This window comes from Haliotis cracherodii, unplaced genomic scaffold, assembly GCF_022045235.1.
Source record: "Haliotis cracherodii isolate W230 unplaced genomic scaffold, xgHalCrac1.p SCAF_8, whole genome shotgun sequence".
In the NCBI taxonomy this organism is placed as follows: Eukaryota; Metazoa; Mollusca; class Gastropoda; order Lepetellida; family Haliotidae; genus Haliotis; species Haliotis cracherodii.
In genome coordinates, this window is record NW_027266341.1 from 39,962,839 (window position 1) to 39,984,296 (window position 21,458).

At 40.0% G+C, this 21,458-nt stretch overlaps 1 protein-coding gene across 1 annotated transcript in view; it reads left to right on the top strand.

Annotated features, from left to right (window-relative positions):
- Nucleotides 1-19,268, top strand: part of LOC139449517 (serine/threonine-protein phosphatase with EF-hands 1-like) — a 70,647-nt gene extending 51,379 nt beyond the window's left edge. The window contains exons 7-15 of the mRNA XM_071230944.1: nt 2,171-2,337; nt 2,550-2,586; nt 2,946-3,095; nt 4,808-4,900; nt 6,591-6,776; nt 7,789-7,940; nt 9,660-9,766; nt 13,776-13,939; nt 15,670-19,268. Coding sequence (XP_071087045.1) covers nt 2,171-2,337; nt 2,550-2,586; nt 2,946-3,095; nt 4,808-4,900; nt 6,591-6,776; nt 7,789-7,940; nt 9,660-9,766; nt 13,776-13,939; nt 15,670-16,122 — 1,509 coding nt within the window. The 3' untranslated portion in view covers nt 16,123-19,268. The remainder of the gene's footprint in view (nt 1-2,170; nt 2,338-2,549; nt 2,587-2,945; nt 3,096-4,807; nt 4,901-6,590; nt 6,777-7,788; nt 7,941-9,659; nt 9,767-13,775; nt 13,940-15,669) is intronic.
- The last annotated feature ends 2,190 nt before the right edge of the window (nt 19,269-21,458 follow it).

The window sequence follows — 21,458 nt, forward strand, 5'->3', positions numbered from 1 at the left end:
GGATCCAGCACGTGATCAGCTTCCAGTTCTGGGAGTATGACAAGAGATGTGCCCTTACTGGACCCTGAGTTGGCATTCTATTGAAAGTCAGCAATCTTGAATTGTAGTCCATTGGATGGTTGCCATGTCCTGTGCCATGTGAACCTGTGGTCACCCCGACCTCCAGGTCTGGTGCCTCTTCTGCACTGTCCCCGGCGCTTATAGTCAGATTGGTGTGATGACTTCACTGGTCATTGCGCTCTATCCCTTCTCCGAAATGGTTGTAACATCTAGCTGAAGGAGGCTTAACTATGGTGTTTGGAGACGGGACCGGCTTTTGAAAGTCCTCATCCAAAACTTGAGAAGGGGAGATGATTGGCCTGACTCAACTTCAATAATTCTCTGATGCAAGGTCAATGATCTTGTGAGCATAGCTTGGCCACAGGAGAGTATGATAATGGGTGGAACGGGGGCCTGAGATCCCACATACCCTGCCATCTGTGGCAATTCAAATTCCTCAGACTTCGGTTGTAACAAAGGTATAAGATAATACAACTGTTTGATCTGTCCTGAGGTAGAGAAATAAGGGTCAAAAGCTACCAATGGAGAATAATCAGATCGATCAAAAGTATCTTCAACTTCCTCTGATTCCATAATATCAGGGGTAAGCCATGGTTGTGGTAAAGCCTGGCATATGGCAGCCAGATCAGTCAATGGCTTCACATGATCATCACCTGTCTCATCGTCCAAGGGTGACCATGACTCGGGGACGATAAAGGCCCACGAAGTGTGAGACTTTAATACACATGAAACGGTTAAATGACAGTCAGCTTGGTCTTGATTGCCTTCCCTACTGTCCTTATCTGAGTGCTTCTGAAACGCCTGAGGGTCCGGGGGCTTGTGTTCAGAAGAACCCATATGGGAACTGTTCGGAGACTGAGACTATGATCACCTGGTACAATGACAGTGGCTCGGCTTCTCCCGTGTCTGTGCAGGTACCGTATGGTGATGACCTGCTGTGTTTAGGCAGCTTGGTGCTTGTCTGGTCCATGCAGGAGGTGGATGGTTGGTTTCCCTTGCAATGGTCCTGGTTACTGTGCCAGCTGTCTTTCTTGGGGAGGTAAAGCTTACTGGCATCTACCTCCCTGGTCAATGAGTGACAATCTAGGTGCTCCTACAGACGGTGGTAGAGGTTTATCCAGTGGCTGTCCTCCTAGTGGCCTCTTCTTGGATATTTCCGTTTGTAGTTGTTTCAGCTGTTCCACCTTGGTATAAAAGGCCTCTAGGTGAGAATCAAACATAGATTCCATTGCCATCTTCTACAGATCCAAAGGTATTGTCAGTGTTGTCACTGGTGGAGTAGGAATCTTAGGCATTCCCGATCTCAAAGGTGTCTCAACTGGAGTAGCAGTAGAGGTAGAGGAAATAACATCAGTCATCTTCTTGGCTGCCTCTTTCCTCCTTGGCTGTCTTAGGGACACGACTCACTGCAAGTCTCTTCTGTGCATGAGGTGTCTCTGGAGGGGAATCCCCTGTAATCATAGACTTTCCACCTGATTTACAGGCTGGAGCTTGAGGATGCCATCTGGACTCACACACACACCAAGCACACTGATACTTGAGTGAGTATCATCTGATCAGGACCTTTACTAAAATGGGCTTCTAAGAGTTGAATAAGTTGAACAATAGATATCAACTAATTATCTGAAGTTTAGATATCTAGTGTGACTACATAGCCCTAAGTGCTCAGGATTAGACTCAGTTGAAATACTGATGTTGGCTCTAGCACAACAAGTTTTCCCAACTTGGCAAGCAAGAGAGCTGGATACTGATTGGCTGTCCTATTGTCTTGACAACTAACTGTATGTAGTTGACAGTGAAGAGGACTTCTGTTGAAAATTGATGATTAGACTCCGATGACTGGGCCACCTGTACCCCTGTATAGTTAAAGACAGAACATACACTAAGCAACTTAAATAATGGGTCATCGACTTAATCCATCAGATAACTTGTCTCCATTTTGGAAGTTTGGTCTTTAATCCTATTTTGCACAATGAAGATGTTACAGGTCTACAAAAAGAAATTATAAGACACATTCATGCTTGATAATTGTACTGTTTCTAATCTCTGCATAAACAACTCTCACTATGAATAAAGGTTGAATACTACAGTGATGCTCTTAACATTTCAGAATGGCCTACCATCAGTTGACAATCCATATGTATTTAATGGAGATTTCGTTGACCGTGGGCCCACATCAGTAGAAGTGGCAACAATTCTGTTTGCAAGTTTCGTTGTGTATCCGAACGAGGTGTATTTGAACAGAGGCAACCATGAAGACCACATCATGAACATGAGGTACACATCCATTCAGTCACCTCCGACATGTGTCATTGTTAGTGACATGGTAGCAAGTAAATCAGACAATCTTGCTTCCCAAAATATTTTTCCTCATAAATGAAATCTTCACGCCTTCTTATCCAAAACATACCTCATGTTATTCATGAATGTTTTAAAGAACTAATTTCAAATAAGTCATACATGTTGCAATAATTGTATTCATTTTTCAGATACGGTTTTATAAAAGAAGTCATGAGAAAATACAAAGTATGTTACTTTTTTCTTTTTCACAATCATCATTTAAATAATCAAGAAAAACTTGAATAATAACTTCCAAACACTATTATTTCTCACAACTCCCCCAGTGCTTCTTCATTCATGGCCAGTTGAATTATGCTTCACAGCAAATAACAAGCAAATCCCACTTGATGGATATGCACATAGTTATTGTCAGTTTCTGCACTAACATTGGAATGATGAATTGTCAGCCGTCTCACCAGCAGCAGCATCTCAAACAAGACTTCTGTTATAACATTTGTGTGTCATTAAATAACTTTTAGCATATCATCATTTCTCACTTCATCCAGTCAGGCATTTGATGAGTTGGTCATAAATATATATTCCAGCACCATGCAGACAAAGCAATCAAAATGTTTGAAGAGATCTTCAGCTGGCTGCCATTAGCGACAGTGATTGATGATAAAGTTTTAGTGGTGCATGGTGGGATATCCGAGCAAGTCAACTTGGAGGCCCTTGACCAAATTGACAGACACAAGGTACACTACTACTTATCGTGATTATGTATACCATTCATTTCATCAACTAAATTGAAATTTTCTCTGTAGTCTCCTAAATATATCTCTCTTGTCTATTTACTAAAGTAATAGGTGATTACTCTAGATATGTTTACAAAGACAGTGATACATTTTCAAACATGAAACCATTCAAAGTGGAAACCTATCTGGACAAAAAATTTCTTTTCAAAATTGTCCAAATAATTGATTTATTATCAAACAATAGATAACCACTCTTAAGTTAACTCAGTGTCACTGCAATACACATTTCAGATATTGTAACATGGACTAATGACAGAAGTAGTGCTACAACCATCGTATCTCCCACTCTATAACATGGACTAATGACAGAAATAATGAAACAACCATCGTATCTCCCATTCTATAACATGGACTAATGACAGAAGTAGTGCTACAACCATCGTATCTCCCATTCTATAACATGGACTTATGACAGAAGTAGTGCTACAACCATCGTATCTCCCATTCTATAACATGGACTAATGACAGAAGTAGTGCGACAACCATCGTATCTCCCACTCTATAAAATGGACTAATGACAGAAATAATGAAACAACCATCGTATCTCCCATTCTATAACATGGACTAATGACAGAAGTAGTGCTACAACCATCGTATCTCCCATTCTATAACATGGACTTATGACAGAAGTAGTGCTACAACCATCGTATCTCCCATTCTATAACATGGACTAATGATAGAAGTAATGCTACAACCATTGTAACTCCCATTCTATAACATAGACTAATGACAGAAGTAGTGCTACACCCATCGTATCTCCCATTCTATAACATGACTAATGACAAAAGTAATGGTACAACTATTGTAATTCCCATTCTATAACATGGACTAATGACAGAAGTAGTGCTACAACCATCGTATCTCCCATTCTATAACATGGACTAATGACAGAAGTAGTGCTACAACCATCGTATCTCCCATTCTATAACATGGACAATAGATAACCACTCTTAAGTTAACTCAGTGTCACTGCAATACACATTTCAGATATTGTAACATGGACTAATGACAGAAGTAGTGCTACAACCATCGTATCTCCCACTCTATAACATGGACTAATGACAGAAATAATGAAACAACCATCGTATCTCCCATTCTATAACATGGACTAATGACAGAAGTAGTGCTACAACCATCGTATCTCCCATTCTATAACATGGACTTATGACAGAAGTAGTGCTACAACCATCGTATCTCCCATTCTATAACATGGACTAATGACAGAAGTAGTGCGACAACCATCGTATCTCCCACTCTATAAAATGGACTAATGACAGAAATAATGAAACAACCATCGTATCTCCCATTCTATAACATGGACTAATGACAGAAGTAGTGCTACAACCATCGTATCTCCCATTCTATAACATGGACTAATGACAGAAGTAGTGCTACAACCATCGTATCTCCCATTCTATAACATGGACTAATGACAGAAATAATGAAACAACCATCGTATCTCCCATTCTATAACATGGACTAATGACAGAAGTAATGCTACAACTATCATAACTCACACACTCTAACATGGACTTTTTGGGATGGGACAAGGGAAATATAAAAGATAAAATAATATGAAGAGATAGACTACAATCAAAATTCTATAAGATTTTGAGATGAATTTCTGTTAAATGCTGTTTCTGTGTGTCCAGTTTTTGTCTGTGCTGCGTCCACCCGGTCCCACTGACCTCCACAGCGTGGACAGTATGACCCTGGAGCTAAAGGAACTTGAGGAGTGGAAGCAGGTGACTGCATCAGGGCAACCTGTGGCAATGTGTGTTTATGTAGGGCAACCTGAGGCAATGTGTGGTTATGTAGGGCAACCTGAGGTAATGTGTGGTTATGTAGGGCAACCTGAGGCAAAGGGTGACAACCTGTGGCAATGTGTGTTTATGTAGGGCAACCTGAGGCAATGTGTGTTTATGTAGGGCAACCTGAGGCAATGTGTGGTTATGTAGGGAAACCTTAGGCAATGTGTGGTTATGTAGGGCAACCTGAGGCAATGTGTGGTTATGTAGGGAAACCTGAGGCAATGTGTGTTTATGTAGGTCAACCTGAGTCAATGTGTGTTTATGTAGGGAAACCTTAGGCAATGTGTGGTTATGTAGGGAAACCTGAGGCAATGTGTGGTTATGTAGGGCAACCTGAGGCAATGTGTGGTTATGTAGGGCAACCTGAGGCAATGTGTGGTTATGTAGGGCAACCTGAGGCAATGTGTGGTTATGTAGGGCAACCTGAGGCAATATGTGGTTATGTAGGGCAACCTGAGGCAATGTGTGGTTATGTAGGGCAACCTGAGGCAATGTGTGGTTATGTAGGGCAACCTGTGGCAATGTGTGGTAATGTAGGGCAACCCGAGGCAATGTGTGGTTATGTAGGGCAACCTGAGGCAATGTGTGGTTATGTAGGGCAACCTGTGGCAATGTGTGACAAAGGGTGACAACCTGTGGCAATGTGTGTTTATGTAGGGCAACCTGAGGCAATGTGTGGTTATGTAGGGCAACCTGAGGCAATGTGTGACAAAGGGTGACAACCTGTGGCAATGAGTTGTAATGTGTGCCCATGTGTTGTAGTGTGTGACAGCTTGTGGGGCAGTCTATGTCAGGTCTTAGTGAGGCAATTTGGGGTAATGGCATGTCATCATATCCTAATTCCATGGAGCAATGCCAATGATATGAATCACTGGATTGTCTGTTCCAGACTTGATCATTTACAGACTGCCATCATATAGCTGGAATATTGCTGAGTCTGGCATTGAACAACAAACAAACAATGTGGGATAATGCATAGCTCCAAATAAGCTCTGTATTAGCATAGAATATACAATACACAAAACAAATCACCATTTTCAAATTAATTTTGAGTTGCTTACATACAAATATGCATGAAAAAATTGAAGTGTCCTAATAGTATAACAACACTTCCAATGTCCATCCTCATACCTCCATGTCAGAATGATAAGATCTGATTGGTTCACTCTTGCCTGGGAGGGAAGTAAATGTCTGAACTCCCTTATATCCCGCTTCAAAGTAAAAATCAGCACTTGGATTTTTCCGAGTCATGGAAAGTACATAGCACATGATGTGATGATGATGATGTGATGTGAAAGCGTAAATTAGCACAGTTCACATGAATGAATACACAAAGCCTTGACACTTTTCAGAGGGGTACACAAAGTATGTGATCTAGAGTACCAGCTCTTGGACTTCCATTTTGTCTAAGCCTCAGTGGCTGAGTGGGTTAGGTCACTGACTTTCTGTGTGCTGGCGAGTAGGTGCCTGATTCTGAGACTGTGGTTCAAATCCAGGATGGGAATCAACCTAAACAATGTACTAGAATCTGTACTTTACTGAAAAAGTTTAATCCCAAATATAACATTTGTTATGTGTATAGATGTAGCTGGGGAATAGTTTCTGATTGTGTCTGCATATTCAGGTTTTGGACCTTTTGTGGAGTGACCCTCGCCCCCTCCCAGGCTGCCTGCCGAACACATTTCGGGGAGGGGGATGCTACTTCGGCCCAGACACGACACGCAGCGTGCTGGACAAACACAACCTCCAGATGCTCATACGAAGTCATGAATGCAAGATTGAAGGGTTTGAGTATATGCATAATGGAAGGGTAGGTGCTGCAAATACCTCCTGGTATAGCATAATTAATTATACAATTTAACAAACTTACCTGTATTCACAAAGCTGAATCTGTAGGATTCTCTAGGGTGATATTATTACCCAAGTGAGGTCCGACTGTTCCCCTTGTTATCCCCCCTGCACCTCGGTTCCCCTGGCAGCACATCTCATGCCAGGACATGTTTGTCCCAGTGGCCACATAAAACACATAAACATCAAATTCAATAGTTACAAAATGTGTTCAACACCCTCTTCTAAATGTTTCTCGGCAGTGAGTAGTTTCAAGTTTATTCATGGCATTAGGATGTGAACTCAACTTTTAGGCATGTTAGAAACATATCTCCCCAAAATGTGTTAAAAAGCTACACGGATACATGTGCGTTTGTCATCATAAGGAGTTTTTTCTAAGGAAATCCTCAAAATTGAAAAATGTTCTGACAATAATAAGGTGTTGTTTTTTCATAAAGTCTGTTGCTCAGCAACTGAAGAGCCCCGACAGGGAAAAGTCTGTTTGAGACATTACTATCTCATTCAAATGGCAGGTATAAAACACATTTCAGTTGGAGAAAAACAGTACCAGGAACCAATCTGCATAACAAGGGTTTTTTTGTTTGTTTTTACTTATTAAAAAAATCAGGTTCCTTAAATATCTAGCATCAAAATATATTTTCCTCCAATGACATACATATACAGGGCACTTAATGACAAAATAACAGCTTTAGCTTTACACAAGCAATACACCTTCACTTTTCTTTTATACTTGTATGCATTACAAATCAACAGCTAACCCTGACTAAATCCTGACAAAAGTCAACAACAAATAAGGATTTAACAGTAAATAGTTTTTGATAGTATTTTCACTTGTACAGCCCGAGAAGATCTGGGTGAGAATTGGTCTTCAGCAAACGTAAGAGGCATACCCATTGGCTGATGCATCGTATACCAATTGCACAATATTTGTTTTTGTAAAGCAGGTGCTGACAATATTTGTTTTTGTAAACCAGGTGCTGACAATATTTTCTGCTTCCAACTACTATGACATCGGCAGCAACAAAGGAGCGTATGTGAAGCTGGTTGGCGACAGCCTCCAGTGTCACATCAGCCAGTATGTCAGCACGGCGTCAACAGGACTTCGCAAGATCACATTCACTCAGAGGTATTGCCATTGCACTGACATTGTTGCAAACATCAAGAATATTGCCAGAAATGTCAAATATTTGCTGAGAAGTCAAATCCTGACAGTTTTTTAATTTGTTCTATCCTATTATAGCTCTTGTTACATAATCAACTAAAACAGAGCATCAAAACACAGAGTTTCTGGTGATCCCACTGTTCAGTCAAAAGTAAATCACATAGATATAAAGAATGAACCGCACTTGAGGAAACTAGTGTAAGACATAACGATGAGGTGTTATCATCTCAGTCCCTATCTTACTTCTGCCCAAACACATAAATCAGTACTGTCAACTTTTGACTTGACTCTAAAACCTGAAGACATGTCTATTCCTGTTTGTACTGGATTCCAAAGCTCCATAGAAATCTGTACAATATATATTGCTGGGTCCTGCAAATGTACCACCAAATCCCTGTCTCAAAGACTAACCATAATCCATAATGCAATCAAGGAAGGACTTTCTTTACATTCACAGAAAGTATTTGAGACAAGTGGAATTAATACCATGTGGATTCTTAAAAACTTTGCTTGAATTTATACAATCCCAGAAAAAAAACAAGTTCCATTCTTTCAAAACATTTGATTTTTCCACTTTGTTCACCACTATCCCACATGGCAAACTTGAGATCATGACAAATATACATTTGCATTGTACATGTATATAATACTGCAAATATTCCGTAATTTTGACTGTCAGCATCTAAAATAGGTGGATGGCAAATCTGACAGCATGGACGTGTATTTCTCTAGATACAAATGAAGCAAAATGATCTGAACCATTTCCATGCTATGATCCAGGATCTAAGTTTCCATTTTGATGGCATAAAAAGGCATAAATTGGCATAAATGTATTAGTCTCTTCATAACAAGCAAATGTATACAATGTATCTGTTTATTATAGGGTGGGGATAATATTGGTTTGCATGTTGTGGTCAAGGTTTTAACTCCTTTATGAGTGCCGGACAGATGAACAGAAGGGCCAGTCCTGGTAGGATATGTGCATTCCTCTCATTATACTCTCAATTGTACATATGGTTATACGGTTGGGATCTTAACTGTGTCCAGGATATAAACTCTTTTTAGCCCCGCCCCTTAGTCCCCGGGGGTTGGGGTAGGGTTCAACCCCTCCATTTCTCCAATTTGAATCCCACCATTGGAGAATGCTTCCAACCAAATATGGCTGATAAATATCTCTTAGTTCCAGAGACGAAGTCATTTAAAGCAATAATGCCAAATTACTTCTATTTGGTCCCGCAGCTCAGCCACTTGGGGGGTAAGCCCCTCAATTTGTACAATTTTGAATTCTCACCACCAGAGAATGCTTCCAACCAAATATGGTTGATATTTATCTCTTATTTCCAAAGAAGAAGTCATTTAAAGCAATATAACCAATCATTACTATTTATAGTCATTCAAAAACACATACTCATGATAAAGTTGGATTCGTACAATCGACTCTACTTTATGCAGAGATTTCTATTGGATATGGAAAGGGTTTTGTCGCTGTATTTACTGGAGGGCTTCAACCAACATAAAACAAAACAAACCCCCAAGAGACTGGAATAAGACAAGCAATAAGGCTTGCAACAAACTGCTTGTCATCTTCATAGCATTGTCCAGCAAATCATGTTAGTTTCACTATCAGTTGGTCACCAATCTCTGCATGTTCTACACTGCATGTGTCACATCATGTCACGCCAGGATCAGCTCACTGGAGGCCTCTGCCCTGCATGACCTGAGAGAGAAGTTCCTTGCCCTCAGATCAGACTTGATGGAACAGTTCCAGAAGCATGACACGAAACTCACAGGTAACAGTATGAATCTCAGGAAATATAGGAATTGAATGGGTAGGGTTTGTTAGTTTAAACACTGTTGTAAAGTGCCAGTCTTACAGCAGTAAGAGCCATTATTATCACAGGGTAAATGCCTTCATACATACATTTCATGACATTCTCACATACATTCTATTACTTTCACACACACAGTTCATGTCCTTCAAACACACAGCAAGTTTTCATTCATACCATGACCTTCACACATAGAGTTCATGACCTTCATTCATAGAGTTCATGACCTTCATACATACAGTTCATGACCTTCACACATAGAGTTCATGACCTTCACACATAGAGTTCATGACCTTCATACATACAGTTCATGACTTTCACACATAGAGTTCATGACCTTCATACACACAGTTCATGACTTTCACACATAGAGTTCATGACCTTCATACATACAGTTGTTCATGACTTTCACACATGCAATTTTTCATGCATACTGTTAATGACCTTCACACAATGTCATGCTGCTCTTGACCTTCATAAATACAGCACCACTTTCCCTACGTAAGGGACTTAACTGACTATGAAAGTCCAGGTTCCACCTTTGCCAAACTAGGCTGGTACTTTGTGTTATTTCGAGTTATGCCCCTTCTTTATCCCTCCTACTGACAAATCAGAGTCCACCAATCACATCACTTGCACTTGCTTCAGATATAATATGTAATATATAATATATAATATATATATATGTGGATGCCCAGGTGATGCTGCAAATCCTGCAATCAACCAAAATCTGCACAGCATGGCCATGATGTCATAGGCCTGATGTCATATTGAATTTTTTATTTGACTATGCATAGACTTGTTAGGCCAGACAACAACGCCTAGTTCGGCAAGGATGGAAACTAAACATTACTAGTCAGCTAACTCCCTTGCCTCAGGAAGATGATACAGCACATGCCTTCACACAAGTTATGTGGCCATAAGTTATCAGGCAGTATATTGTTGTAGTGATATGGCAGAAAAATGAGGTGTTCAAAAACTCTTAAACTGCCTTTGTAAATGATTCATTCCCTACCTCACTTCTGCGACAGAATACCTCTTTCTAGAAGTTTCCAGAAGGTTGACAACGTATAATACTGCAAGACTTGGGCGATTCAATGCCTTTTATGACTTGCCCAGTGCACACAAGATACAAGATACACCAGATATATTTAATAGATTATTTATTGTTTTTGACCCATACGGGATACCTATCTGAAAACATCCGGTCAGATTTCAATACTGTCGTTAAGATTCAAGAGCAGAGCACATGCCTCATTCAAGCCATTTGGCTGTGACAAATTCTGGACATACATAAGTGCACCGACATATAACATATGGCCTATAATATTGCTGCTGCTTCATATTTGACCCATGGTATTGCCTTTTGTGACTGTATACCTAATCCTGTGTGTTTCAATATAATTTGTTTATTATCTATTGATCGTGTTTGGTTATTTACCTACTTCACCAATTTCTGGTTTAACCTTCATGTTTCAGTTTGGCAATCACCTCGTAACAACATACATGTATTGACAAGATATGATCAAAAACTTTAATTTAGTAATATGATACTTCTCTGAAGGAAAGGAATCATTACAATCCACTGCATAAATTAGACGTACCTGAAATTTGATTCCACCAACATGTAAAATACAGAGGAGTCACATGATTTCCTGTGTACATACACAAAGGGTTGATTGATATGTTCTGAGCCACATACAGAAAGACTTGACCTAAAGACATTAAACTGATACATAATCAACATAATCCTCTTTCACTTTGATACACTATTGCCAACAATGTTGGGAGGATTTCATCCCAGTTTGGTGAAAGTCCTTCTCTTGGGAGTCCATGATGTCTTCCACAACTGCTATGACATTATCGTTCAAATCAAAATGTGTTCCATCTGGAGCTTCTTCATAAACCGATGGTGTCTGAAAGAGCCTGATCAGGGGAATAGGGTGGCTGCATGTGGAGTTCAAATCTACACTAATGGATTGTACCCTAGACAGTGACTGATTTGTGCACTGGCTCATTGTCCTGATAGAAGAGCAAGCCATTTTTCTCAGCTGCCACATCTCTCAAAAGTTCAGCATAATATGCTCTATTTATTGCCTGGCCTTTTGGAAGGTAGTCCACCATGACACGCTCGGCATCCCAGAATAAGGATACCATAACCTTTCCTGCTGATGGGAACCCATGGAGCTGCTACTTTCTTCATTGCCAAAGTTTCTGTGGTAATGGAACGTACTCTCCCGTGGGAAATCCATGCTGAACTACTAAACTGGTAATAAGTCACTTGCCAGTCGGTCATAACCGTTTCATGGATTCTCTGGTGCCTTCATGGCTCTCCCTGCCACACTTACACTCTGCTGCCCACATTCTTATCGTGGCATAGGAAAGGGCATCCTTTTATTCATTATATTCATGCATGGCTTTTGGTGTAATGCCATTTTTCTGAAATTACGTGATCACTGCATGTTCAAGTTTGTCCATTTTCTGACGATCACAGACCCTGCTTATGTTATGGACTTGTCACAGCGAAACAAAATGCTCCACTGACTCAAGTGTTTGTGAATATAGCTTTATGACATGTAATGTCCACAACACATATTTCAATATTATGCAATTCTTTCTGTGTGAGGCTCAGAACTTAGAGTCAACCCTTGTAAGAAAACACATACACACTTTGGTCGAATTCATCTACATCTGTTTCAAAACTTTATGGTCTCAGAGTGTTAACTAAATGTTGTTTGATCTATCTAGGATGCATTATCATCATTGCATTGATACTCTTGAAACACTGTTGTGGAGGGTCACACTAGTAAGCAGTGAGCCGGAATAGTCATTCATGGCCGTTGTGTTATGTATTAGTGCACAACTGAGTTCAAGAGAATATGCAAAATATGCATCAATTCAATGATAAAATGGAGCGAGATTGGGGGGGGGGGGGGGGGGGGGGGGGTTCAGAAGTATTCATGCTGTCTTACTGCTCATTTCAGAACGCATGTAATTCCCTTCTTTGATACATTTTAAATACAAATCGTTAAATGATATCTGACAGACACTCATGTGATAATATCTGCAAGTAGGATATCCAGGTGTGACTGGGTGTTACCTGTGATTGTTACAGGTAGGATATCCAGGTGTGACTGGGTGTTACCTGTGATTGTTACAGGTAGGATATCCAGGTATGACTGGGTGTTACCTGTGATTGTTACAGGTAGGATATCCAGGTGTGACTGGGTGTTACCTGTGATTGTTACAGGTAGGATATCCAGGTGTGACTGGGTGTTACCTGTGATTGTTACAGGTAGGATATCCAGGTGTGACTGGGTGTTACCTGTGATTGTTACAGGTAGGATATCCAGGTGTGACTGGGTGTTACCTGTGATTGTAACAGGTAGGATATCCAGGTGTGACTGGGTGTTAACTGTGATTGTTACAGGTAGGATATCCAGGTGTGACTTGGTGTTAACTGTGATTGTTACAGGTAGGATATCCAGGTGTGACTGGGTGTTAACTGTGATTGTTACAGGTAGGATATCCATGTGTGACTGGCTGTTAACTGTGATTGTTACAGGTAGGATATCCATGTGTGACTGGCTGTTAACTGTGATTGTTACAGGTAGGATATCCATGTGTGACTGGGTGTTACCTGTGATTGTTACAGGTACAGTATCCAGGTGTGACTGGCTGTTAACTGTGATTGTTACAGGTAGGATATCCATGTGTGACTGGCTGTTAACTGTGATTGTTACAGGTAGGATATCCATGTGTGACTGGCTGTTAACTGTGATTGTTACAGGTAGGATATCCATGTGTGACTGGGTGTTACCTGTGATTGTTACAGGTACAGTATCCAGGTGTGACTGGCTGTTAACTGTGATTGTTACAGGTAGGATATCCATGTGTGACTGGGTGCTACCTGTGATTGTTACAGGTACAGTATCCAGGTGTGACTGGCTGTTAACTGTGATTGTTACAGGTAGGATATCCATGTGTGACTGGTGTTCTGTCATGGAGGAGGTGGTGGAAGTGGACGTACCCTGGCGGATGCTCAAGCCCAAGATGGTCAAGTCTGACCAGGACGGCATGGTGCTGTACAAGTCCATGTTTGAGGAGGTGTATGTACAACACAGATACAGCAATGTGAGTCTTCAGTTACACAGTGGCTTTGAGGCTTAACCTTTAACATGCAAAATCAGGCGTATTTGTTTTCTTCATTTGATTTCCCAAACTATGTTCAATATCACTGTGACAAGATTGAGAGCATTGAAGAAAACAGAAATCCAGAAAATTGTGCCAGCTAAAATAGACATAAATACTTCATAAGGAAACCACCAGCAGAACTGTTTACACATATTCTCTACAGAAAAAGTAGGGCATATATGCAAAAAACAGATGATTGAAAAATTTCAAATAGCTATCAAGTGATTGAGTTAGATGGATAAGAAAAAGGCAAGGTTAGGTGTAACATGTCAATCAACAGAACATGTTGATGTTGTATTGTAAGGGTGCAAACAATCAAGAAAGACAACAGGGGTGTGTAAAAAAAATTAACATCTGGGCTGAATTGATCAATAATTGGTCATGCCCCTGTGAGTGGTCGAACATTCATTTATATGGTCTGAATCAGTTTCACAATGACAACTTGAGGGAATCTTGTCCACTCCCCTTGTAGCATGTCGACCAGTTCGTCTAAACATAGGAGATGGCTTTTAAGGTTGGCGTACACGTCTCGCCATCATGTCCAATTCTGACGATTGGCTGCTGGAGGTTGTCAGTTATGATACATGCACAATGGGCATGAATGTCATCATCTTGAAAGACAAAGCGTAGGGCAGCATGGCCCACAAACCACACAACCATAGGTGCCAGATTGTCATCTCCGCAGTACTGTCCAGTGACCCTTTCACGGAATATACGCTTTGGCATTCTGACAGTCCTAATGATCCCGTCCCGTATTATTACACCCCTGCCGTCATGTTGCCTTACATTGATATTCACATGACGTTCGTGAAGACACCTCCAAACCACCATGTCTACGCCTAACCAGAAAGTCAGGAGTGAATCATGGGAAAACATTAAACGGGACCATTGGCGACTCTCAGCCCTACTGGCATCTGGCTAGGATGTGTAGTCTTCTGTCACAACAGATTTGATGCAAGCAGACAATTACTACTTGTCAGTAACTAGTACGCTGATGCCTTGTGCAAGTGATTAACATGAGCAAGTAAATATTTGATAAATGTGCTGAGTTGGTCTTGCGTAAAATGTATCCTTGCCCTGAAACAACCTGAGTCACCAAAGAGTGAGGTACATGTGTGTAAGACTCGGGGAACACATTTCACACGCATCACTCTGGGCCGACTCAAACAGTGTTCTCACAGTTAAGCATAGAACTCTTGAATTTCAATTGAAATACTGCTATCAAAACAATGTTGTTAAATATTTTAGGTACTAGAGTCCATTGAATGAATATTGGCCATGGTCTAAACGTTGAAATAGAGTCCACAATGATTAAGCACAAGGTCCGGGTCCTCTTACCTACACTAAATATAATAATCAAAACAAGTTCATAACCATGTGCTGGCTCAATTGATATAAATATGGAAATGTTTAAACTTCAATTTCATTGATGACATTACACAAGGCTACAGTATGTTGATGTAATAGTTCAAGAAGGTTATGGAACAACATACATTCACTGTTGCTGTAAACTCTTAGTGACTAGTAGTAAAGTTGGAACAAATTCACTTGGTGTTTGATGTGAAACGGGTCATCTTTGATGATTTGACATTTAGTCAGTGAATGTTGGATGTGCTGCTACATGGGATGCAGAGTGTTCCACTCACACACACACATTGATATACTTGTAGCACAACAGCCCCACCTTGACAGAGATGCTGTATCGCCACAAGGACAGCTTGGAGACTATCTTCCGAATGTTTGATCGAGACAACTCTGGTTTTATCTCAATGGAGGAGTTTGAGGAAGCCTGCAATATCCTCACCCGACACACCAGCATGCAGTTGCAGCCTCAACATATTGCTGACATCGCCAAAAGTCTGGATCTTAACGGTGATGGAAAAATAGACTTTAATGAGTTTCTAGAAGCATTTCGAATTGTTGATGCACATGGGAAAGAGAAAAATATGGCTCGGCGACCATGTTTAAATGGTGACGAAATCATTGAAGAGCTCTTGAGTGACCAGGATGAAATCAGCTTGATCAGTAAAACAGACTCCCAGATGAACCTGAGAGTCTCGAGGAAGACTGACTCTCAGATAACCCTGAACAGTGCCATGGGAATCAAGAGGCTGTCTAGGTAGACCTGTCTCAATGATTGCTGTTGGATGTCAGTAGACACTGGCAGCAGTGCAGTCAGAGTGTGCTACAACATGGCCTCGGGCCTAGAAGGGGTACAATCATTAGGAAACATTAGGAATCATTATGAAAACACTCAGGTCCTTAAGCCATCTGTTAACACAGGTTTGATTGAGCCATCCCTCTCTGACAATATATATTGCAATCTTTTCGGTGTCAGTAATGATAGTATCTTTCAAAAATGTTCCAAGCTAGTCTTCCAACATTTTTACACTTATATAAATATATATATAAATATATTGTTCTGTACTATATATTTTTCTGATGTGGGTGCATAAACAGAAAAGAGGTATGAAATAATGTGAATCTCTATGGATTGTTATGTTGACTTGGTTTGAAATAACAAAAAGACCTTTGTATTTGAAATGTCTACACCATGCCACATGATACCAATGACTTCTTATCCTAATGGCTCATTCTGGTTCAGCTTCTTAACCTTACCTACATCTTAGGTTCTTATGTAAGTGTCAGTGTGTTTGCAAGATGCACTTGCTCACATCTGACTGTGAAGTCTATATGTCAGTGTGTTTGCAAGATGCACTTGCTCACATCTGACTGTGAAGTCTATATGTCAGTGTGTTTGCAAGATGCACTTGCTCACATCTGACTGTGAAGTCTATATGTCAGTCCAACTTCGGCCATATGTATTGGCTGGGTGGGACACGGACACCTACACAATATACATTTAACTCAGAAAGTAACTTCATAGAAAAGAACCAAGACTGGGGTTTTGAGGTAGACATATTACTTACTATTATTTCTAGATCTATTTGTACATGATATGATATATGATAGAGAAATTACTCTTTTGTTCAAATAACTTTAAACAAGAATTATTCCTAAACACGAACATGATGTCAAAATATGACAAATGAGATCAATAGCAGAAAAGAAACAATGCTGAAGGTCATATCTTGTTTGTAAGTTAATCTTCACTACTTAGGCCTACCTAAAGATAGTTTATAAAGCTTGGTTCATGACATTTGACATGAACCCTCCTCAGGGCCTTCAAAGTAATCTTGTATGAACATGTATCACTTTCAAAATTGTGGATTATTTGTAATAGATTTTCATCCAAATCTTTCACAGCTATGAGCCATAAGGTGTTTTATTTCTATATTTTATTTATTTCTAAACAAACTGTCCTAGAGAACCGTGTGCATTGCACTGGCCGATCCAGAGCGGGTGCCGTTTATTTTTCCAGCAACCTTACACCTCAACCACATCCTCAGGCAAATGGCTTGATGATTTGGGCATTATGCTCACACACCTTTATCAAAATCCTGGCCCCGCCTCTGTGTTTGTATGTGGGTAGACAGTGAAATCATATGAGGCAGGGTGTTAGGTAGTGAAACAGGCAGGTATGAATCTAAAGAAGAAATTTATAGAAATACATTTAATAGTATCATACAGATATACTTACTTAAGGTTTACTTTAGGTGTGGGTACACAATTCCAAGACATCTGCTTATTTCAAGTATGTCCAAATGTAATATGTATCTTTATCATTTAACTGCAGCATTTATCCATGGAATGTAGCCTTGGTCTGAGTGTGTTTCAGTATCATAAATATGATATAGAAGGCATAATAAGTGTATTACGAAAGCAATTGGTGAGGATAAGACATATTTGCTATTCCTCATATTTGATTTTTACAATTTAGAAACACACGAGGGTAATAAACTCTATCATAAAATCACAAAGAAAACTCTCAGAAGCCTTAGAAATCTGCTGTCACGGAAATCTGCCTTTGAAGATCTAACAAGCAATGGACTCTTTTTAATTAGTATCCAATCAGCTTGTTACAACGTTTTAATCTGTACTTTTTTTTTACTGTACATCAGGCTTCATTACCTGTGTGCTATTTGTTATGTTACTGTACATATGGCTCATCCAATTATCTGTGTGCTACTTGTTATCCATTGCCTGTTGTTGATAATGTAGATTTTAATCTGGTGTACCACAACATATCATGTATATATACCTCTCATCACTTGGTTGTTGTCACTCCAGCTTCATAACAGTGTAAGAATCTACATCGAAACATTGCTAAATGCAATAAAAACAGAAGTAGTTATCAATAAAGTTGTATATAATGTTAATCTTAAAATAATCAAATTTAAGACAAAGGCTAAAATTTCGCTCAAAGAACTACATTTTAGAAAGCATGCAGTGTTTCAGTTAACTGCCCCATTAATCACATATGGCCAAATGATTTGCAGCCAATCACCAAGACATCAGATAAACCCTATTTAAACCTATTTGGAATGATAGTCCATAGTTTATTGAGTACGCAGAGATTGAATTGATGCATATAATTCTCAAAGAGATTGGTAGTTGTCCTCATTTGAATATTTATTGGATCGTGATATACAAAGTTTATTCAAGGGTAAATTGACTGTCAAAGACACAGTCTGTACATAACATTACCCATTTCTTTATGAATGGTGATGACCTGTGTCACTTTGACACACATGCCTAAATCTTGTCACAAATGGTATATTGGAAATTGCACAGAGAAAATCAAACCATCCACTGTCATGAATGAAACATGCGTAAAACAGCCAGGCTGTAGGCATCAAAATTACTTACAAATCACATTTTTGACGAAAGTGTTTGTGGCCATTTTGACAAAACTTTGACTTGATATATAACCTTGTCCCAAAGTAGAATCACAAAATGGTCCACGGCCAAAACAAAACATGTTTGACCCCTCTATTTCTGTCTTTAATCAAATGTAATTTGAGCACACAGCAATAAAAAGTGTGCACAAACAAGTCACAATAAAGTGCAGCAAATATCCTCCCAATACAAGGGCGGCTTTCGGAATAGGAATCATCAGCTCTGTCTGTATTGTGAAGGAACGTTTTCTAATAATCCTTTGGCATTTTTTTATCGTCCTTTGGCATTTTACGTAATGTAAAGTGATATATATCCACTTCCCAAAGAAGCCCCTGTTGTGACCTGTAGCCTCGGCATGTAGTCGTACTGAGCTACGTAACAGTATTGACATGTGTGGTGTACATGTACTTACACTTTGAAGTCTTCCTTCCCCAACTTGTGTATGTTGTGCTTCAACTAATGAACACATGCAGACACTTGCTGTCAAGATGAACTACTGTCTTTAGTGAATAAAACACAGTTCACATCATTGGCTTCTGTGGTTTTTTTATGTTCTCATATTTCTTTCACGTGTCCAGACAGTTGGTCAGACCTGACGAAGCATGAAGTCGGCGGTGCCGCTGTCATGGGTCTGGGTGAGGAAGGGTGTCCACCCGGATCGTCCCTCACGCCTTCATTTGACGGCAATATGTTTGCCATGCGTCACGTTTGTGTCTACAAGTAGATAAGAACTGACCAGTCTTTGCTCAGGCTCCTAGCTGTATTAGTACAAATCCGGGACAATCAGCTGATTACGGAAAGATGCGAGTGGTGACGAGGGTTCCAAACAAATGAACGAAGACCGCGGGTATAGTGTCAGAAGCACCCATAAAATACCCCAACAAGTCGGAGTTGTAACGCATGTTGGAGACCATCATGATAGTATCATTGGGTCAGCACCATTTCTGTACGTCAATGCTATTTAACCAGTAACAGTGTACATGTCAGTGGGGGTTTCAACCCAGCGAGAATAGATAAAGAATGTTATGAGTAGTATAGGGAATGTGGGTTCTAGCTCACCGCCACCGAGACCAGATTCATACCCAATAATTCTACTACAGAGGTCATTTTTATGCACATTATGCGATGCGATCCAGTGATCGTCATGGATCAAGATTCATATCAAGGAAACAATTTATTCTTAATATCCAACCAGTTCTCTGGTTTTGTTACGGAATACTTGGCGCGCTTGTTGTCTCCCCTCTTCTTTGAATTTTTGTTTTCACTAATCATGCCACTGGTCTTACGAGAATTTGATCGATTCTCCTGCTTCATTGCGTTGTATTTGGTGAGCTCTGACAACACTTAACTAAACTCCTCCACGGACATCTTGCAATCAGCCAGTGCAGTTGAAATATGAGCCTCAATGCTATTTAACTTTGCTTCAGCCAATACACGAATACCATCATGTTTTAATGCTTTCTTTTGCAACTTACGAGAAATATATTTAAGAGCTATTCCTGCAAAGTCCAGAGACTCCGGCTGCTACTTCCATGCCAAGTACGATAGGCGCGGCGATTATAGTTGATGATAAACACCGGCTACACCAAGTCACATCCTAGGTGCTGCAAGTGCAGTGTCAACTCCATCAAGAGCATTCGCAGCTCTGCGATACTTTTTATATAATCCAAATCTAGAATCACGCGCCTTCTCTATTTGATGTTTTATGTCAGTTATTTGATGTAATTGAAATCCATCAACAGTATCCCTCTTTTCAGATGTTTCATCGAGCGCTGGATATAAACCCATAATATATATCATTATATTATATATAAGAGTCTTTAATTGGTCAGCCGAGAATTCCTTGAGAGTATACATCAGCCTTATTAGGTGTATATTATATGGCATAAGGATCTAAGTAAGCGAAAGTTTCCTCCTATTAGCGTGGATGTCAATGAGGTTTGTATTAATGAAATTGTTTACCGCGCTGAAAATACAACGTTGACTTTCATGTCTTTTAAACCATTTAATTCTTAGGCCCGGTAATATCTCGAAGGCTTCCTCTGGCGCATACCCCAACAAGGCTTCAATAAGAAGTGTAGCGCTTGGGGTATATTCTTCAAGTTATTAAATACACCACTGAATTCAGTAACCAAATTTAAACTAACATCTTTTAATGCTGGGCGACTTAATAACACATGACCCGGTTCATCTGACAGGGGAGCGACTAACACACTCTTTTGTTTTGAGGGAATATTAGCCCCGAGTATGATCCCACCATTCATTATCTTAGTTAAATGATGCGCCTTGTAGTTAATGCTGGTAACGCTGCTGTCAACATTACGTCTATCAGACGTGTACTAATGTCCTGGCCCAGAGGTTACTAACGAATGACACTCGCGGATTAATCCACACACCTCTTTGCAATACCATGGAAAAAGCACTAGAATGTATTAGCCAAACCGTTCAACGTCTGTGGGACGTGGAGATTCGATAATGAAAAAGAATATACACATCAATCTTCACGAGTCAGTAGACATGAATGAGGGAATAACCTGAATCTTTCTATGAGAGTCCGCAAGTCTTGGGGTCCTAGGCATGAAAAAGGGAATGCCAAGATTACACCCGAGCCAAAAACCAATAAGATAATCACGCATGTCCAAATCCTTGCCCTAATCAC